General features: G+C 42.4%; 1 protein-coding gene across 1 annotated transcript in view; it reads left to right on the top strand.

The window, feature by feature from the left end:
* The window catches only part of syt7a (synaptotagmin VIIa), an 87,542-nt gene continuing 67,644 nt past the window's right edge, over positions 1-19,898 (top strand). The window contains exon 1 of the mRNA XM_061035507.1: positions 1-367. Coding sequence (XP_060891490.1) covers positions 334-367 — 34 coding nt within the window. The 5' untranslated portion in view covers positions 1-333. The remainder of the gene's footprint in view (positions 368-19,898) is intronic.

Below are 19,898 nucleotides of genomic sequence, written 5' to 3'. Positions count from 1 at the left end.
GAGGACTTGTTCTTGTCACAGCAGCGAAAGTCACTTTTTCCCATCATTGTCCTCTGAGCCGCACAGTGAACCGGTGGTTATCACAGAGACAGAGAGAGAGACAGACAGACACACAGAGAGAGAGAGAGAGAGAGAGAGAGAGAGGGAGAGTCTCAAAGTGGTTAGCCTACTATCCGCTAGGAGGAGAGGAGAGGCTGTTGAGGAGCAACAAAACAATAAACAGCTACTACTACGAAGCACATCAGCGGAGTTCACGATACACGCCAGCCTGAGGAGTACCCACAAATAATTGAGACAGCGCCGTCGCGTTCGCCTCGGAGTGAAGTAACAGCCATGTATCTGAACAGGGAAGAGGACAATAGCAAAGGTAAGAAGATCCTGTCAAAGAAAATGACACTCTTTGCGGAGATCATCCTGACAGTTTCAAGGTGTTTCATTACTGACCCGCTAATTCTCTCCTCTGCCTCTGACATGGAAAAAGGTGGGGATGTGCTGTTACACCTCCATTTTAAACCTATGTTTTTTTATTTTATTTATTTAGGATCCTTTAACCGGTGATGTTAGTCAAAAAAAAAAAAGTGTGGGCTGTCATTATGTAATATCAGTGCAGTTAATTGCCCTCCTAGGAGGATGCTTATCATTAGCCCGATCCTGCTTTTGTTTCAATGCACCGTGAACGATTTAATTGTTAACCTGTTGTTGACAGAGCAATTTAACAAAAGCGTGATTCTGCCAGTTTTTTTTTTTTTTTTTTTTGCCTTTTTCCTTGTGTTGCGCTTGTTCTGGACATCTACAATAGCGACTTAAGGGGGCAACACAACACAAGGTCAAAGCCTTTCGCTGCAATGAAACTCAAGTGTATATAGGTTGTTAACGTTGCTCTACAGCTTCCGACGTCCTGCAGGAATACTGAAGGGGAGACGGGCTGCAGCTTTTACTGCTTAACGGGGGAGAGACAACCGTGCAGGCAGCGAGAGGGGTACAGAGGGTACAAAGGAGGCATATTTGAGTAATCTCTCCCACGTGTTTCTGAGGCGTGATTTCTTCCTCTCATCGGGCGCACACAAACACTCCCGACTCATGTCCCCCTGCTGTTCCCACGAAGCAGAAATGACTCTCTGGGGCTAAGAGGTATGCTAATTACCACACAAATCTTCAGGTTATACGAGAATAACACCTGCTGCTACCGAGGAGTGGAGGGGAGGATGGAGGGAGCGAGGGAGGGAAGGAAGGGAGGGAGGGAGGGAGGGAGAGTAAAAGAGCAAAAGGCAGAGCGGGAGGAGCAATTTTTTGTTCATTTCCCTGTGATGTGAGATAATGTGATCTCACCACACAGGCAACAACACGATACTGTACGGGGGGAGGGAAGGGGGGGGGGGGATGTGTGTGCCCACCAGCAGCAGCAGCAGCAGCTGCATTTGTAGGTGGCAGAGGACACATGGGAGTGTCCCCCATTCAATTCCAAAAGAAATAATAATGAAATCATGAAAAGCCTAACACCTAGCCTTGTTGAGAAAAAAAAAAGGTGCAACAATTATCAAATCAAAAGTCATTCTGTAATATGCCAGGAGAAGTTCCTTGAGCGGGTTTGGGCAATAAACGGCTGTGAGGTCACTTTAAACTGACCCCCACAAAATGTAGGTAGCCTAAACAGGTAGGCTAAAAAAAAGTAATTACTAGTGAGAATTGAACCCCAGTGTAGCCGCATGATGTCACGACCTTGTTGGCAAGCATAGTAACCTATAATCCACTTTTAGCAGTTGTTAGTGGGAGCCCAGTTGTGCCATCATTGAACTCCATTTGTCACCCTTAAACAAAAAACAAAAAACTAATTGAAGCTAATATAAATACACAAATGTATGACCACAAACAACTTTCTCAACCAAAAAAAACCTTCATCATCAATATTAACTGTCTAATATGTTTAGTGTAGAAAATGCTAGCATCCCATGGTTTGTCACGTCTCTTGTCTGTTCTCTCAACATCAGCACACTGTGGCGTTGACATTGTGAGCGTTTTCGTCAAACTGCCATTCGGTGAGCACCTTTGTGCCTTAACACAGTCCCTCAAAGCTGCTATCATTAGCTCTCTACTTGTTGAAGGTCAAAGAGGGGAGCGGAGGGAATCGTTTGGAGGATAACATGACTTAGTGTGTTGCACAACGTGATCAAAGAGGTCATGTCGGTTTGCTCATGTGGGGAGCGTGTGAGCCTCAGCATGAGGCAACTAAAGTAGCAGATGTCGCTAAGTCAGTGTGTAGATTTGCCTAAAAAAACATTTTTGTTAAATAAGTTATTAGGCCCAGGCTAAAAGTAAAGGCGGCGTCCAGGGATTCAAGTTGAGTTATGAGTTGGTCGACTACTAATGAGTCGGGCCTACTCTTTTAAGTGAGGACGTCAATACTTGATCCACACCCCTTTAATTGATTGATGTGAGCGGGTGTTCCTTTCAGGCAGGTGTTTCCCTCGCCGCACTGCTGTGGTCTTTAAATTCACACGGTGTCTCAAGGTGGAGTGGCAGGGAGCAGGGGGGGGGGGGGGGGGGGGGGGGGGAGTCTACCAGGGCTGTATTGATTATGGCCCGAGAGGATTAGAGAGAGGGTGAGGACAAACAGGATGATCACATATGAGCCTGACAATCACACAAACTGCAGGCGACGGTCACGAACACATCTGGAAAAAGACTGGATTTGAACTGAGATCAATACTGAACTTAAGAATGAAGTAAAGCGTGAAAGGTATCAGGGCTGAATATAGGGGATAAATGGCTGCCTGTCATTGTCTCATGAGTCTGATGGGTTAAATGGTTTGTTATATACTAGCTGGATCACATTCAACACCTATTTTATCTACTGACGATCAGAATGCTGCAGAGCGTTCTCCTGCGGGGTTTGATTTTGACCATATACTAATGAATATTTAACTCTTAATCACTTTAGGATGATATTTAAGTTATGTGTGCTTCAATCAGCCATCATTTGTTTGTAAACAAAATATCAAGTGCTAAAAGCTAAGCTTTAACTAACAAATTCTGTATATGTACGTGATAGGTGTTGCTATGACTTACTTTTGAGGCTTAATACTTGAGGGACCAGTTGGGGATTTACAGCGTAATATTCATAATTATGCTAACAGACAAACTCATATCTCAGTTAATTACGTTCTTAGTTGCAAAGTAACAATACTGTACAACTGTGCAAACCCAGTGGATCGTGTTTGCATGTGACTTTTGCACATGACGATAGTGTGTTTTTCTCCTTTTTTGAACCATCACCAGCAAGTGTGAAAAATCTGTCAGGCAGGCGGCATCGTCACCTCATGCACAAGACCGTCCCTACTTGTGAAATGTCTGTGCTACACTGAGCGGAGAGAATCGCGTCTATATTCCTCACTTAAGCAGGAATCTTCAGCTGAGGCCAGGGGACTGAAACACTGTGCCGTTTGCGGCTTGTCAGAAAGCAGACGAGCAGTAAATGAAGAGCTTTACAGTCTGCTATGTTGCAGATTGTCGAGATGAAATGATCGAAATAGATTTGTTGGACAGGAGATGATGCATTGTATTGATCCATTCCACTGATGCAGGATGATTCAGGAGGTACAGGTCAGGTTTGGGGAGACATGTCCTGTTAGAGGACCTGTAGTTTCATGCATTATGCATGTAATTAACCTGCTCCTTATGACGGAAACAAGTGGAGGATCATCAATACAGCTTTATGGCCCCTCCAGGTGGAGCAATGTCACCTTAGGATTATTGCACAGTCCAATTCAATCTAATGCAGGACAGCAGCCAGTACAGTAATAATGATGTCCCCTAAAATGATGACGAAATCACTGTAGACCTCCAATTGTTTGCTCAGCAGCATAAAGAATTACCCCTCTGTGAGACATTTTGTTATCTCCCTCCTTTTTGTGGTGCTAAGTCAAGAGATGGAGTTTGTGCATCAGGGACAAATTGCCCTAAATCTATCTGATGTGTGGTCCTGCTCTCTATCTTGCATCCCACACTATCTACCACTTGTATATGATGTGTAGTAATACTGTCATGTTCAGTATTGATTAAGGACGATGCCAGCCTTGGATTTGGGCTGCAGTTCAATTCTCCGGCCAGGGCCACAAATCTAAGTGACAAAAGTTTGGCAGGCTGAACCTGCACTTAGAGAGCTCTTCAGGTGGAGTTTATATTTTAAGGCATCTCTGCTGATGAATGTGCGACCTACAAAGCTTTAATGCAATTTAAGGAGGAGGGGGAGGAATACAAAAAACATGTCCAGAAGTTTTCCCCTTTTTCAACCCAACTAATCTCACTTCAGACCTTTGAAAGACATTTACCTTATCCATGCTAAATGTGCAGCTCTGGAGAAGGCAATATTGGTCTTTCAGTTTGGATGTTTGAAGATGAATGCTCTACTTCAGATGACTTGTAAAAATGCTGGTAACCCCAAGCCAAGTTTCAATGTCAGTTTAAAACTGAATTCACCTAGGACCTTGGTTTATAAGCAAATAGCTTAAACATACCTGCCAACACAATGACATGTGCAGCAGTCTTATATGTGCATTTTGTTTATAGCTACAAATGTTAGCATGCTGACATGCTGTACTAGTGATCACAAAGTTCTTAAAGCTTGCTTAACGTTAGGGAAGTGGACTGTTAGCAGGCTGAAAATTGTGTAGCCGTACAACCCATTGCATTGCTGTAGTTGACTCTCCAACGGCCAGATGGGCCAGCCTGCTGAGTGCGCTGCAGGGTAACTACCTGTAACGCATGAAAAAGGTTGAGGAAATAAAACAATGTCCAAACAGGCACAGCCCACATCATATTATACATTGTGTAATGTTGAACATCTGATGGAACGTACCAGGGCCCAAAATTTGACGACAGACTTCCTATACTCCAAGGCAGGCGCGGTGAGTGGGTCACCAATCATTTCAAGTTGAATCGGCCATGTAATGTCAGAGGTTGAGAAGAAATCATCGAATTAAATCAAGACGGTAAGAGAGGAGCTGGGATCTTGAATATGAATGAACAGATAAAGGAGTGGAAAAGTTAAAAGGTGGATTGGATAAGGTCAGAGAGAAAAGAAAAAAAAAATCTCAGACCGGAGGAAAACTGTTCAAATCTGATCAAATTACATTCCTCATCCAAACCTGCAGTATTTTACTTGTTGAACCAAAACAGTTGCAGCTGGACATTCTGGGTCCCTCTTCAGTTGTGGGCTGATATTATTTCTACCTTTCAGAAAAAGAGAAATAGCTCCACATACGCTCTTATGTAAGTTGTGTTTAATGCGTATTTGCTTACTGTATATTATGCCACAAGGTTTTGACATTTCTTAGTATACTACCTTGGTGGTGTATGACAATCCTTGGTATGCATTAAAGGATTTAGCCCTTAGGGGACTGAAATGAAAAATGGAGGAAATGTGTGCAGTGTTAAACATGGTGTGAAGTGTAGGTGTCAGAAGAAGACAGTGCATTCCTAACCTCTCTGTTATTATTGCCCTGTAGAAATTGATGATGTCCCTCCACTTCATGGCTGTTTCACTAATGTGGGACAGGAAATGATTTGGGGCTATTGCTGTGGCAGTCGTTTATTGTCCATGCCTCTTAGAGAAAAGTGAATTAAAAAAAAAGCTGGATGCTTGGAGAAAGCCATGAGCTTAGTTAACAGCTGGATTCCACGAGTCCTTGTTTCTTTGATCAAACTTAAAGATTACCGGAGATATTCATTCATGATGCTCTTTATTTTCTCTCCTAATATTGTTCAAAGCATAACGCCGCCGCAGGCTGTTCTGTTGTCCTGTCAGCGCTCTGTTTTGATATCAGATGTGAAGTAAATGGAAATGTCATACTCAAGCCTGAATTAAAGGCAGTGGATTCAGTCTGTGAGCATCAGATTGGTGAACACAATAACAGACAGAAGACCTTTGGGAAATGTGAGGTACGTAAACCAGCAGAGGAATAATGTAATTGTATGGAGCGCTTAATCAGCCTGTTTGGCATTTAATAAATCCCTCAATCACTTAAGCTTCGGTTTATTTAGCTCTGAATGGGTAGTCAAATGGTTAATAGCTCCTATTTATTCTATAGATGAATGTTTAGCGCGGAGACATTGGGAAAATGTGAAGGATCATTGATGTCAGAGGAACAGGCTACAATGCTACAGTGAAGGTTCAATTAGCTGCTTTTGTGGGAACACCTGCAATGAGATGTGGATTTGGACCTGCGGCTTCACTGTTCCTCTAAAGGAGCTCATCATCCTCCCTGGTAAGACAGGAAGCCTCATCAGCTGATTGAAGCTAAGTCGAATCACACTTTGCAATATGCAAAGGAATTAAAAATCACATTTCCAAAAAAAACAGAAAAGAAAAAAAAAAACACAGTTTTTGATAACGGCAGCCTGGTTGAAATATCACGCTTATGTAATCTAGAATCAGTCTTATGTAATGTAATACAACGCTCAAAGTTGTTGAAGTAACACAATTACTTAAAGATGATTATTTATTTGATGTTATATTAAATCAAATATATTATTTTCGTTATTAATATAGATAAGCTCTATATATCAGACGTGTTGATATGGTCCCACAGAGCCAGAGTTATTTTTTACAGTGGACTCTCTCAGCTGACTGGATTGGCAGAGGAGGGGGAGCTCTTTCACTTCTCCTTTCTCTGCCATCTTCTGTCCCCGTCTCCTCTGTGTTTTGGGCGAGAGGAGAAAATCGGCCGGTTAACATCAGCTGGCCGGGGGAAGAGTGATAGAAAGCAAGAAGTAGGGAGGCAGACAATAGAGTGGAGGCGAGCGTGAAGAGATGGAGAGAGCAAGAGAGACAGAGACAGGAGGAGAAGCATAGAACAGGCCCTGGAGTGCTAGCCAGTCAAGGTCACACAGAGGAGAGGAGGCCCTGAATGTATTTGTCTATGTGTGTGCGTGTGTGTGTGTATGTGTGTGTGTGTGTGTTTAAAAGGGGAAAACATAGTAGAGAATGAAGAGTTGGTGTCAGAAGAAATGGTTCAGTCTAGGATTTTCTGGAGGAGGGATGAAGAAAGGAAGCTGCAGAGGGAAAGCCAAAGATGAAAAGACCTTGTAATGTGGCTTCACAGCACCTTTTTTATACTCTGTATTATCGAAGGCACTGTATTTATGACAGGAATGGCTTTATAGAAGTGTAGCCTAACTGTTATCATGTTTGACTTAAACTCAGAAGCAGTGATATCACCTGCTGTAGGTTATATGATGATTGTGATTAAAGTGATTAGGATGTTTTTATGACTGTTCTGTATCTGCAGCTAGCACGGTCTATTAAATAACATATTAGATTTACTTGAGATGACGCACTGCTGATGATGGCTGCTTACCTGTGCTGCCTGTTATAAGCAGTTTCATTAGCAATTAGATTTTTAAAGCACATTTAATCACAGGCAGTCGAAGCTCAGTGTGCTTTACATCGTGGGCTGAAACTTTTAAACCCAATTATAAACAAATGTTTTTGTGTCCTCAACCATGAATTTAATTTAGAAAAAATTAAATGTATTCATAACGTCGCCTACATGTGAGGCACGTGATAAACAATTGAGCACCGTATAGGTTCATGTTTGGGGCGGCTGTGGCTCAGTTGGTTAGAGTCGCCGCCTCTCAACCGGAAGGTCGAGGGTGTCCGATGTGTCCTTGGGCAAGACACTTGCTCCCGCTGCTTCGGTGGCGGTGTATGAATGGGATTAGTTACTTCTGATGGATGATACTACATAGCGACCACTGCCATCAGTGTGTGAATGGGTGGGTGTGACATGTGGTGTAAAAGCACCTTGAGTAGTTGGAAGACTAGAAAAGCGCTATATAAGCTCAAGTCCATTTACCATGTTTGGCGAGTGTGTTTCAATGTGTTGGTTGTTGACAACATGAACACAGTCCACTAACAGCTTCTTGTTCAGCTGTTAAGGGGCGACACGCTTGGTGAACTGCCACACGTCCTACTTATCAGCTGTTTAATGACTGCGTAACATTGTTTGATAAACGAGTCGCTACTGTTGAGCACGGCTAAATTGAGTAGCCTAAACGGGATGCTGGTGTCGTGCCGACTGGTTTCGCCACGAATGGAGGATAATAGGGAAAAGAAGGCGTAAGTAATCGATGTGAGATGAAAAAAAAAAAAAAAAAGTGAACTACTTATTTTTTTAGAAGATGTGCGCCTCTTGCTAACTTTCGGCTACTGCTAACGATGCAGCTAGCTTGCAGAAGTGATGTAGTGCTGTATCTACAGTAACGTTCAATGACGCAGATATTTTGCTCAAGAGAGTCTAATGTGGGTTTTACTTTTAGTTGAGGTATAATGTTAATCCACACGTGTTTATGGCGAGTTTGTATCGTTTTTGTTGTCTGTAACTTTAAATTAGCATTTAATTGAGCTTGAAGTATTGAACATCCGACGTGATAAAAGTGTTTTTCTGTGGTCATATTAGCCTATATGTTGTGGCTAATTCATAAGCACCTGCAGTGTTTTTCCTACAGGTCAAAATGAGGTGGTGGTTTTGGTTGTACCTTTCCTACCTTGTACGTATATCATCAATCAATCAGTCTTTATTTATATAGCGCCAATTCAAATCAAATGTTATCTCAAGACACTTTACAAAAGAGCCGGTGAAAGACCCTTACTTAATGTTATATTATCTACAAAGACCCAACATTCATCCATCATGAGCACATGTACTGTGCATGCTGGCTCAACACTTTTTCAGTCAACATGATGAGGAATCCTAAAAGCCTAATTGTGTAATTGAAGAAAGGACACATTTCACATTAAAACGTATTTTATTATACAAATGAATGTACCCAGTTATGGATTAAAATCAATACAACATAAAAGCTAATGTGTTCATATCCAAGGTTAAACAAAGATCCCCATGGAAACTTTGAGTATCACACACTGTCATTCGTAAAATCTTTTTTTAAATTTTAATACTTTTTATTTGATAGTTTTGAAGAAAAATAACGTAAACTGTCAGAATGAGCGTAGATCTATACATGCATGGATAAATATTTCTGTTAGCTCATTCTACGACAGAAGAGAAGAGTGAGCAAAAAGGAAGGAAAAAATAAAAATAAAAGAATAAAATAGAAAAAGAGCAAAAGAACAACAGAGCATATTAACTTATCAAAAAGAATAAATAAAAAATGAAAAACAAAACAATAAAAAAAAGTGGGCCTTGGATTGTTCTATTCTAATAGAATTTAATATATATATTTTTGTCTATGTGTTCTTCACCATCTGCTTGTGGCTTAAGTTCAATGCTCAAGTATACGCAAAACTTCGCTCTTTGTTGATTTTCGTTTCGCCCCTATATTAAATCTGTGTCTGTTAACATCTTCCATCGTGACTCAAAGACGTCACCTAGATTCCTTATCCTATGTGTAATTCTTCATTCTTAAAATCTGGTGTATTTTCATGCAACAAATTTGGCAAAAATGGAACAGATACGAAACAAAAGTGGATAATTTAATTCCAAAGCCTTGTGTTACTCTGTCTGACTCTCAGGACTCTATTTGAACTGTATGAAGTCTGCTGCAGTCTGGAGTTTTTACCGGCCACAGCTGTCTCAAAGAACGATCCCTCCGCAGGCCAAATGCACATTCAGAGATTTGTGAAAGTGTTTATAATTTTAGTACAGAATCATTTCTAATCAGATATTTGTGTAGGGGCATGTCTTCATAGCAGTGCAGTGAAAAGAAAAAAAAAACACATGCTCTTGCGGGAAGCTTTTAACTTCTTTCTCACCTTCACATTTCTCCCTTTTGTGTTTGGAGAGCATTTTATAGGCACTGGACTGGTTACGACACAACACCGCCACCATATCTGCGAACCGTGCTCCTTTTTTTGCTGTTTTTATATTCTGTGTATCACATCCAAACAGCGCTGTATAGCTGCTGCTATTGGCTCCTTGTTAGGTGCGGGGCCAATGTCTGGTTAGTCCATCTGTAGCTCTGAGGCAACAGTAAAGGCCCTTGATTTGAATTAACGTCTCCATGGCTCATAAATGGTAAATACTTTCCAGTTTACTTGCAACTTTGGTTTTGGCACAGTGGTTTTAGGCATGTCATCTGTTAGTTTGGATGTGTTTTTCTTTCCCCTTTCTAATATCAAACATTGTCTAGACTAAAGCTCAAACTGTTGAGAATTATGTTTGTATTTATCCCACTTCATACACATAGTCTAGTTAAGGGGGCAAATTTATTTGTGCACATTTAGCTTCATTACTTTGTAGTTTGGCTCTGTCAAATGGCAGAGTTTGCTGGATGGCCCGCACATCATCGCGGCTGGTCTACAGTTTGCGGCAGCGTCCGCATGTTCACGCCTCATGCTGATTTTTATACATCAAAGGCGTGTGCGTGAAACACAGCGTATGCAACATTTTAGTACATGCCCAGTTGCTGTACTTGGAAAACTGTTGTTCTGCCTGGAAACACCTGTCAGACTTGAAAGAGGGCTGGCGGCGGTACGAAATAAGTTTTGAATGCAGGAAAAAAAAAAACCTTGATCTGCAAAGACATAGCTTCAATAATCACACTTCCCTGGCTGTGTGTGTATGAAACGTTTTCATGTATGGTGTTACGTAACAATCTCCTCCCGTTGTGTTGATCCATGTTCTCTTGGCAGTCTTACTCTCTCTGTTCTTTTTGTTCCCTCACCACTTGATGCCCTCTGCTGTCACTGCAGCTCCAGCTTACACTGAAAACCATGACGTGTTCTGTAAAGAGTGTGTGTTTCAAAGGTTACGCGCAACAACTCTACAGGGACATCCTTTTACCTTTCTGTAAGAGCAGGGACCTGCTAATCTCAGCCGGAGAACTCACTATAGTCCTGATTAGTTGTCGTGAATAAGGGAGCCCATTGCATAATGGGTACACTTCGCTTCGTCATCTTAGGATAAAGTGTTTTGTAAGTAGGATTGTGGTTTGCAGAGAACATTCTTTACTCTATTCTCCGAGCAGAATGCAGGTAGTCTCTTGGAACTGTGATCACTGCTGTCTACTCAAACATGTAAACCCAGTATGCATCTGGCACCCTGGAGAGATTACGTGTGCGAGCAGTTGCCATAGCGTCGCTGAGCACCAAGGAGCTGATGTAAAAGATCTGAGGTGGCTTGGGTGCTTTGTGACATTATCTCTGCAGAGCAATGGTGTGTGGACTTGTGATAACATATGATGACTTTGTTTGTAGGGGGTCAAGAGTTCACCCTGTGGGTGGCCCCCTGAGGTCACTGCACTCTCTCACTGTTAGTCTTTGACATTCTGTCTCAATGTATTCATGCCTCATTGATGTCATTTTATTCTAGTTTTTAGAAAAAAATGTCCTTTTCCGCTCAGTCATCCTTGAACGCAATCAGCACAGCTAATCCTCACATTAAACCTCCAGTGGTCACACAATCGCATTCTGTTAAAGACTTCCAGTGAATTCTTGTCAAATTATCCTGTTGACAGACATCATTAACATTCCAAAAGAGTCATTAATCTTACCACTTGATGATTTTACACAGATGAGTGAAAAGGCTTCTTTAATAATGGGTTCAAAAAGCCTTCTGTCAGCTACGTGCGGTAATTCCTTCATCTTAAATGCACCCTGTGGAGCTAACCTGCACTATATGCTTCTCTACAAATGACCATGTTGTACTGGACAGGCGATTGAATAGAGACAGATACATTAACGGAGGAGAGGGAGAAGTGTAAGAAAGAATGTCCCCTGCTGCAATCAAATCAGCGATGTTGCTGCTTTATTGTGTATTTTTAACCTCAATCCATCCTCCTGGGTGTCCTGATCCTCAGCTTTAAGAAAAAGGAGGCTGCCCAGTCCAAATCATCCTCACAGAAATACATCTGTATAGCAGGTAATCTGCACAGCCACTAAAAACTCCTTTTAATATTTTTTAGTAGATTGGGATTAAAGTGGACAATATTATGATTGTGGTAAAGTAAATGCTATTATGAGTGTACTTTTTTAAAACATTTTTGGGGGATTTTTTGAGAGACAGGATAGTGGATAGAGTCGAAAAATGGGGTTGGGGGGTGGAGTAAGTTTGGGATGAAATGCAGGAAATGAGAAACTGGCCATATCGAACCTTTTTCAGCTCGCATTGCGGACAGCAGCCTCTGTACATGGAGCGCACAAACTAACCACTTGGTCACCAGTGCCCAGTCTACTTGCTTGGTTATTAAGGAACATGCGGTCTCAGGAGTTGATACAAATTGGTCTAATGCCACGCTACGTAGCGACTTTAACTTGGCACGTTATGCACAGCACTTCTTTCTGAATCCAAAATATTTCCATATAGCACACGTTGATTTTTTTTTTTCCGCCACCAGCTCAGTGTCAACTTGCTTGTCATGCTCCTGTTCGTTGGCATCGAAGTTAGGGCGCGGTCACGCTGGCATTCTGTACCGTACTCAAGCACGATTGCACCCCCCCCCACCCCCTGCCCCATTCCCTCGATGGGTCACACTGCACCAGGACTATCTGTGCCTAATCTCAATCACCCCTTGTACATAACGTCGTTATATAACCCATGCATGCTTTATGTTATTATGACGCGTGCTCAGTTTACAAACAGACGGACTCGAGAAAGAAAAAAAGGGGGACGCGCAGTCGAGTCCGCGTCTGCACATCGGAGAACAACACAGACAGCTACTTTACTGACTTTGCGGCTTATTTTAAGTCATTTTAATCAGATACAGCCATAAATAAATAAAAAAATAAAAGAGACGCGGGCCGAGTCCGCGGCCGCACATCGGAGAACAACACAGATAACATGACAGCTACTTTGTGGCTTATGTTGAGTCATATTTAGTCAGATACAGCGATGAAACTCTGGATTTTTCCATTGTGATGGCTGTCAGCGGTGTGTACCCGCGTGCTTGTGCTCGTGCATGAACTGTACCGTGCCGAAGCCAAGGAAGTGTACCGTGCCTGAGCACGGCATGGAGCGGTCAGACTGGCCAAACTAACAGGACTTTAGGGGTGAAGTGTGCTTGGGCACGGTATGGATTGCCAGTGTGACCTCGCCCTTAGTCGCTCTGTGCTGGATGGTCATGTGACCATAGAACGATTCTGTGTGCACACACAGACACACACACACAGACACACACACACACACACACACACAGACATACTCCGTCAGCCAAGGACTCCTGCCTAAGGTTTTGTCTGGGTTTCATCTGTCCCAGTTAGTCGAGCTAAAGTTGCTCTCTCCTTGGGAGGGTGGCCAGGAGGTTGAGCAGCACCAGTATGTCTGGTGCCGCCGCATGGGCCTTGGAAGAGTACATCGGCCATGGGTCAGGAAGTCTGATCAGCTCATCTGCTGCTCTGACTCTTGGCTATGGGTGGACCCTTGTTAGAGTCTCGATTGACTTACTGGATTGCTGAAACTATCCAGCATGCCTTTTGGTGTTCCTGGCCCATCTAGGATATGGGCACACTTGACTGGCAGTGTGGATACCTCATGGGCCTTGTGGTAAGGAGCTATGCTTGATATAGCATGATACTGTTGACCCATTAAATATAATCAGTCATTTGTGTGAACACAAAAAAAACTTTAATGTGATTTGACATTCCTCAATTTCTTGAGATATTTTAATGAAGACTTTTTAATCTATCATTTTTAACTTAAAAAACGAAAATATACATAAATCTGAATTTTAATCGTGAAGATTTGGACATAAAGCCAGCCCGCTGATTCTTCCCTTTTCTAGTTTATGTTATGCTAAGCTAAATGGTTGCATATTCACCATACAGACACAAAAGTGGTATTGCTCCTACAGTGTTTCCCCTAGGTTTACAGCTTTGGGGGGGTGGGGAGGTGCGGGCAGACGGACGCTGACACAAACATTTGAAGGAATCTTGGTGTTCATGTGTTACTTTTAATGACAGCTGTCCTGTTCTATCGGAAAGGTATCCTTAAATGACTTATTTCCCTGATTTCCGACTCTATCCACTGTCCTATCTCTACAATAAAGGCACAAAAAGCCCAAAAATAAATCTAAACATTTTTTGATTTTTGTTTTAATTTTTTTTTATTAACTAGACCTTCAAGGGGGGTGGGCCGCCCCCCCTAATATAATGGTAGGGGAAACACTGTCCTATCATCTTACCCTCTAGAAAGTAAATTATATTTCTCCCCCAAATTTGAACGATTCCTGTAACAATAATACAAACAGCAAGGAATTTTATTTCAGACAAAAAAACTTGAATATGTGGTTAATGAAGAAATCATTTTTAAAAAATGAAGAATTGAAGTAATGACCATAGCGCTCAAACAAAGCTAACACATAAGCTAAGTCTGACAAAAAATCTCTACAGTTGAAAGTTTGTAGGTTGAAAATAAGACAGAAAGTGCAGGTATTTATGCGTACAATGTGAATATTTATTTCGTAGATTTACCATGCTGTTTGCTGGAGTACAGCCATCTTCCACAAGTCGGCGTGTGTGCTTGACAATCCGTCTCTATGTTTGTGTGTGTAGCTGCACTGTCTCTTGGTATTTAGCAAAAAAAGTGTGCGATTCTGTGTGAGCCACCCTGTATCTGGCAAGGTAGTCAGACTGACAGATTGGGCTGTACGAGTGCCATCTCCTCAGCTTGGCTGCCTGAGCATCTCTCCCTGCTTCCTCTGTCCTTCCTTCCTCCTTCCCTCGTCTCATCTCCCTGTTTTCCTGCTTCAGTGGGGACCAGCGGCGCAAGGGGAAAATATTTCCTTCATTTGCCTTATCTAGCTGGATGTAAAGGTGGGCCCTCTCCCTGGATTAGGTCCACTCACTGTTCCATAACTGTAGCTACAATACGGATCAACTGTCCAGGTCTGTCTCACCCATGTGCTTGGGACAAGGAGATAGTCTTTGACTGTGTGTGGTTAAAATGTGTGTGTCCTTGCATAACTCTCCTCTGCTAGAGCTGTTCTAACAACGCAGCTGCATCTAAACTAGGTAGGAAACACACACACACACACACTGAAACTGAGGTATAGGTCATGAATATGATTCAATTGTGTGCAATAATATGTGTGACTTTGTGTGGAGAGTTCACAAAAAGTGTTTCACGCTCACACTTTTACTAGAATTACCGCAACAGTGATAGAAAGATTGTCAGCAACAGCCTTCACTGTGTCCTCATTCTGTTGAATTGAAAAGGAAGACGTTTCCTTGGACACGTTTGCAGTTGTTGTTTTTCACATCTGTACCCAGCCGTTTGGGAAAATAAGGCACTTTGAAACCGGCAGATTTTTTTTGTGCCTTTGGCGCCTCACCAGAGCTCCTTGTGGAAAAAACGGAACGGCGGGAGGAGGAGGAGGAGCAGGAGGAGGAGCAGGCAGAACAGGGAGTAATGAGCCTAGACGTGTGGGGATAGATGATGTGGGAAAACCTGACACAGAGAAAAGAAATACACAGTCCCACATCTCTAAGCTCAAAACCGATTCACATGAGGGGACTGACAGATTAAGGGGGGGGGGGGGGGGGGGGGGGGGGGGGGGGGGCTGGAGATTCACCAGTTGAATATTTGGCTCAAGAAAAGCAATCCCATCCCTGGTAAACTGAGTACCTGTCATACGCACAAAAAGATCAAATAACTGATACAACGGCTGGGAGAGTGATGTTATTGTTTGCTCTCCTCCCACTCCATCTCCTTAAAAATGGATCTGGATTAGTGTTTTCTGTGGCTCCTCAATCGATTCCCCTCCAGTCATCTAACTTTTGCAGCTTATTGTTCTGTGTTTGCCTTGGCAGCGGTGTGAATTGACGCAGCTGGAGGAGCACAATGAATTGGATGCAAGGCAATTGTGCATGCACGAGAGTGAGCTGAGAGAGCTCGGCCGCAGACTCAGTAGAGCTGAGACGCAGCAGATTGGGCTGAGCTCGTCCAGGCAGTACCTTTCTGATTGGTCTGGTGTACAGAGCTGAAATGTGCCTTTTGTGCCACTGGCCTACAAATCTGCTGTGGAAATATCCATCTCTCTCTTTTTTTTCTTTCATGCAAATGAACGTCTCTGCTTTTCAAGGTCCAATTTATCATTTTTCATTGACGCAACTTTCATTGATTAACACCAACCACCCTGAGCCCCTTCTTTGTGATTATGGCTCCCAGGTTTGGGCAGGTCCAAGAAAAGAATGATAGACTCCAACAGGCTGGACTTTGGGTGATATTTCAATATTTGGTCACTCATTCTCGGAGTCTATTTGCCCAAAGAGTTTGGACACGCTCAGATGCCCTCAGACACAAATTTGAACAAGTAAACAGGGAAATCTTGACTCTGCAGTCCCCCATGCTGTGTTGCATTGCGCTCGGGATATTTGGGTACAGGCAGGATCCTGCCACACAGCCTGGAACAACAAACATGCAGGTCAAACAGAGAGCTCCCAGAATGCACTGTGTTTCAGCTGTGCTCACTCGCCACCAAAATAAGCATGTTGATTACATAATCAAAACAAGACAGCTGCATGCCAAAAACTGATATATGGTAATTGTCATGCTATCATGCTCTCTCTACAGTGCATCATGCCCCTGGTGATAGTCCTGCCTAAGTGGAGATGAGCATGATTGTGCTAAATTATGTTGTCTTATATGTGATTATCCACTTGATAAGGACAGAGTTGTTGCCCACCCGGTGACGGTCAGCACACTCTCAACAAGATGATGGAAGTCTTCACTTGCTAATTGAGCTATCATAAAGGGATAACGCATGCACAGGATGTCATAGTGTCTGCCTCTTACACCATCTTTCCCTGGGGTGTATCTGCTCCTCCCTTGTCTCAGAGTCCATTGCCCTCTAAAACACACGGCTTAATTACAGAGCAACAGAGGGAGGAGGTGAGGACAAAGAGGGAGCAAGAGCCAGAAATGAAAAGGAAGCGGCTTAAAGTGAGTGGCTGGAGGAGGAAAAATGGATGCCTGTGGACAGCTGATGCCAGATGGAGAAAAACAAAAAATGTCATAATTAGGATTGTTTAAGTTGTAGCATTCCTTTAAAGTGACAGTCGCTATGTGATGATAGCAGCTCCTCTGAGATCCCCCACCGAACAGGCTCTGACTCTGAGGCAAACACAATGACTGCACATCAGACATGGCAGAGGATTGACAGGCATGTGGCTCCCAGCTTTCGTCCGACAATCTCCCTGCTTCTTAAAGCGCCTGACAAACCTCATTAAGGACCGTTCATGCAGGCACTATTGACATGAGACATACCATGAAAGGGACATGTGTGCAGCATGAACGGCTTCAGGTTATAAAACAACGATTGTACAAGGATATATATAGTGCAAACATAGTTGCATGTGCGATGCATGTTTGGTGTTATTCCTCATGTTGTCTCTGTGGATAAAAAAAAAAATGATGGGTCTTTTTTTAATAAGTGTGAGTTTCTGGTGCAGGCTTTACATACATTTCTGGTCCAGTCCAAATCCCAAAGCCACATTCTCCTTTACCGCTCTGAAATATTAATATAATGTAATGGGCTATTTGCCTTTAATATTTAATTCCGTGTCGCATTTGCATCTCATAAACAGTTAGTCAGTCAGTATTACTTGAGATTACCCGAGAGTTTTTAAATCTTGTAGGACTTGGGGAGAGTAAAAACAGCAGAGGAGTTGAGTGCGTGTTCAGAATGTGTAGAGTGATCCCAAAGAATCGCTCCAGGAAGTTCCCTGAAAATGCTTATTGTGTCCTTTGTGTTGTTCCATTTTCTTTCTCCTCTACTTCTGAACACAGCACGCTCTGCTCAGGCTCCCTCTGTTTATGAGCCACTGTTTGGAGCAGCACTTTGTGTAATGTGCTCCAGACGGAGCTGACAGGCTGTATGTGGACCATAAAATACCTCCTGTTAGACTTCTAGCTACTCAGAGATCACAAGCTCAGGTGCATGGAGTGTGTGAAGTGTAAGTAGAACAAACTGTGGAGTAAATGCAAGAAGGGAGGAAAGCTGAAGCCTCACACAGTGACAGGCATTAAAGTTTTTCTCTTATCACAAAATTAATTCTTGCTGGAATTATATGTCTGTAGAGGAAACCAGGATTTCTCTCCATAAATGTACTTTATTTTTAAATACTTAAATCGCCACTAAAGCGTGTGGTAGATTTGCAATATCCGCGTAGCTAAGAGTCCTCAATCTTTGATGTGCAAAGAGCACTGACATATTGTTTGATGCTCTGGTTTTCAGAAAAACCTTCTACATGTTTTAATATGTCTGAGTGGTTACATTGGAGTAGACGTCCATCTTTATAGTGCTGACCTGAGGTCATTGCTGCGTGCAGTGAGGAGGAAGGAAACTCTGCTGCATGCAGCTGTTACACTGGTTCGAGGGCAGTGCTGTTAGATGTTATCTTTTAATATCAGACTTATCTTACTGACTTTTTACTTGTTGAATGCTACTTTGAAATTTGCTTCAGCTCTACAGACCTGCATGTCTGATTCAGTCACATGTTGAACCAATTGCATTGTTTTCATCTATGCAATTCCACTTTTTTTGTTTCCAAAGCTGATGGACTGTCAGCTGCCATTTTAGCATGCAAAGTGATTAGAAAAAATACTCAAGACTAAATGTATCTCCTAATATTGCTATAAATAGGGCTGCACAATTTAAGACTTCAGCCCATATCTCATTTGTCGATATTTTCCACCTCATATGGGCTGACTGCAGATGCGAGGTACAGATTTTCCAATGTTTGTAATGATGCAACAGTATGTATTGATATAACAATTAAATGGCGAATGTTTCAGTATGAATTATGCAGAGTGAAAACATAGATCCATAATGTTATGATAAAAACATCAATGTATTGATTGACCTATATATAAATATTAATCATACTGTGAATCACATGGAGATGAAACCTGTGATTTACACCCAAACGCATTGCAGTGAACGTAAAATCTCTCTTGGAATTAACACGTTGTTTTTTCTTTCTCTTATCGAGATGGCACACAGGCAGTAAGAGAGTCAAATTCAAGTTTAATGAAATGCTTACATTCATTTCCTAGAAAATAAGTGCTTTTAACTTACAGAACTCCTCCTCCTTAAAATGCTTGGTGGATGAGGCAATCCTGAAAAGAGTGAAATTCAGAGCAAATGTAACCTATTGTATACGTTTCCTAACAAACCAATATATGTCTTCCCACTATTGTATGTACTACTTCTGATATAACTGTTTCTGCCTCATCTGTTCTTAACAGTCAACGGCTCCTGGATAAAGCCCGTAATTTAAGTGTTACCTTGTAAACCTGTCACATCAGCAAATGTTCATTTTGGAGGGATGCTTTGTTTTAAAACCTCGATTTTAGCTGCCGATGTAATTACACGTCCCTAAATGTAATAACAGCAACAACCTTATGAAGACGGCTTTTTTTGTTTTATTGCATTGGATACTCCGCGGTGTGTTAACAGACAGGTAATTCAGATAAAAAGGAGCAGAGATCAGGGAAATGTAAAAATGTTATGATCACTGTTCTCACTATTGCACCCTAATGGGAGTAAAGTGCATACAATCAGGCAAGCTTGTGTTCTCCGACCCTCCTCACTGAGGTCTGTTTGTGTTTAGAACCCAAATGCATCATGAGTGATCCGATCTATCGCCAAACAAAGGTGAAATTCCTCCCACTCGGCTTTCAGGATCTCTCGAGAATGAATCGCTCAAACGGCATCAGTGATGGTCAGTGATGCATGTGGCTGCATATTAAATGTAGTGTGAAAGCAAGTGCCTCCTCGACCGCTGCATGCAAGGGGCTGCGGGGTCAGCTCCAACTTTGTACAACATGCGTACAGCACGACGAGTTGTTTGTTTGTGGCCAACAACAAGGACAGTGTTTTGAAGTTGATTCCTAAGGGGGAGGAACCGAACAGCCTCTCTTGTCTCTGGCTCTGTGGCTGAGCAC

The sequence above is a fragment of the Labrus mixtus genome, chromosome 4, assembly GCF_963584025.1.
Source record: "Labrus mixtus chromosome 4, fLabMix1.1, whole genome shotgun sequence".
Classification (NCBI taxonomy): domain Eukaryota; kingdom Metazoa; phylum Chordata; class Actinopteri; order Labriformes; family Labridae; genus Labrus; species Labrus mixtus.
This window is presented reverse-complemented; position numbering and strand designations above follow the sequence as displayed.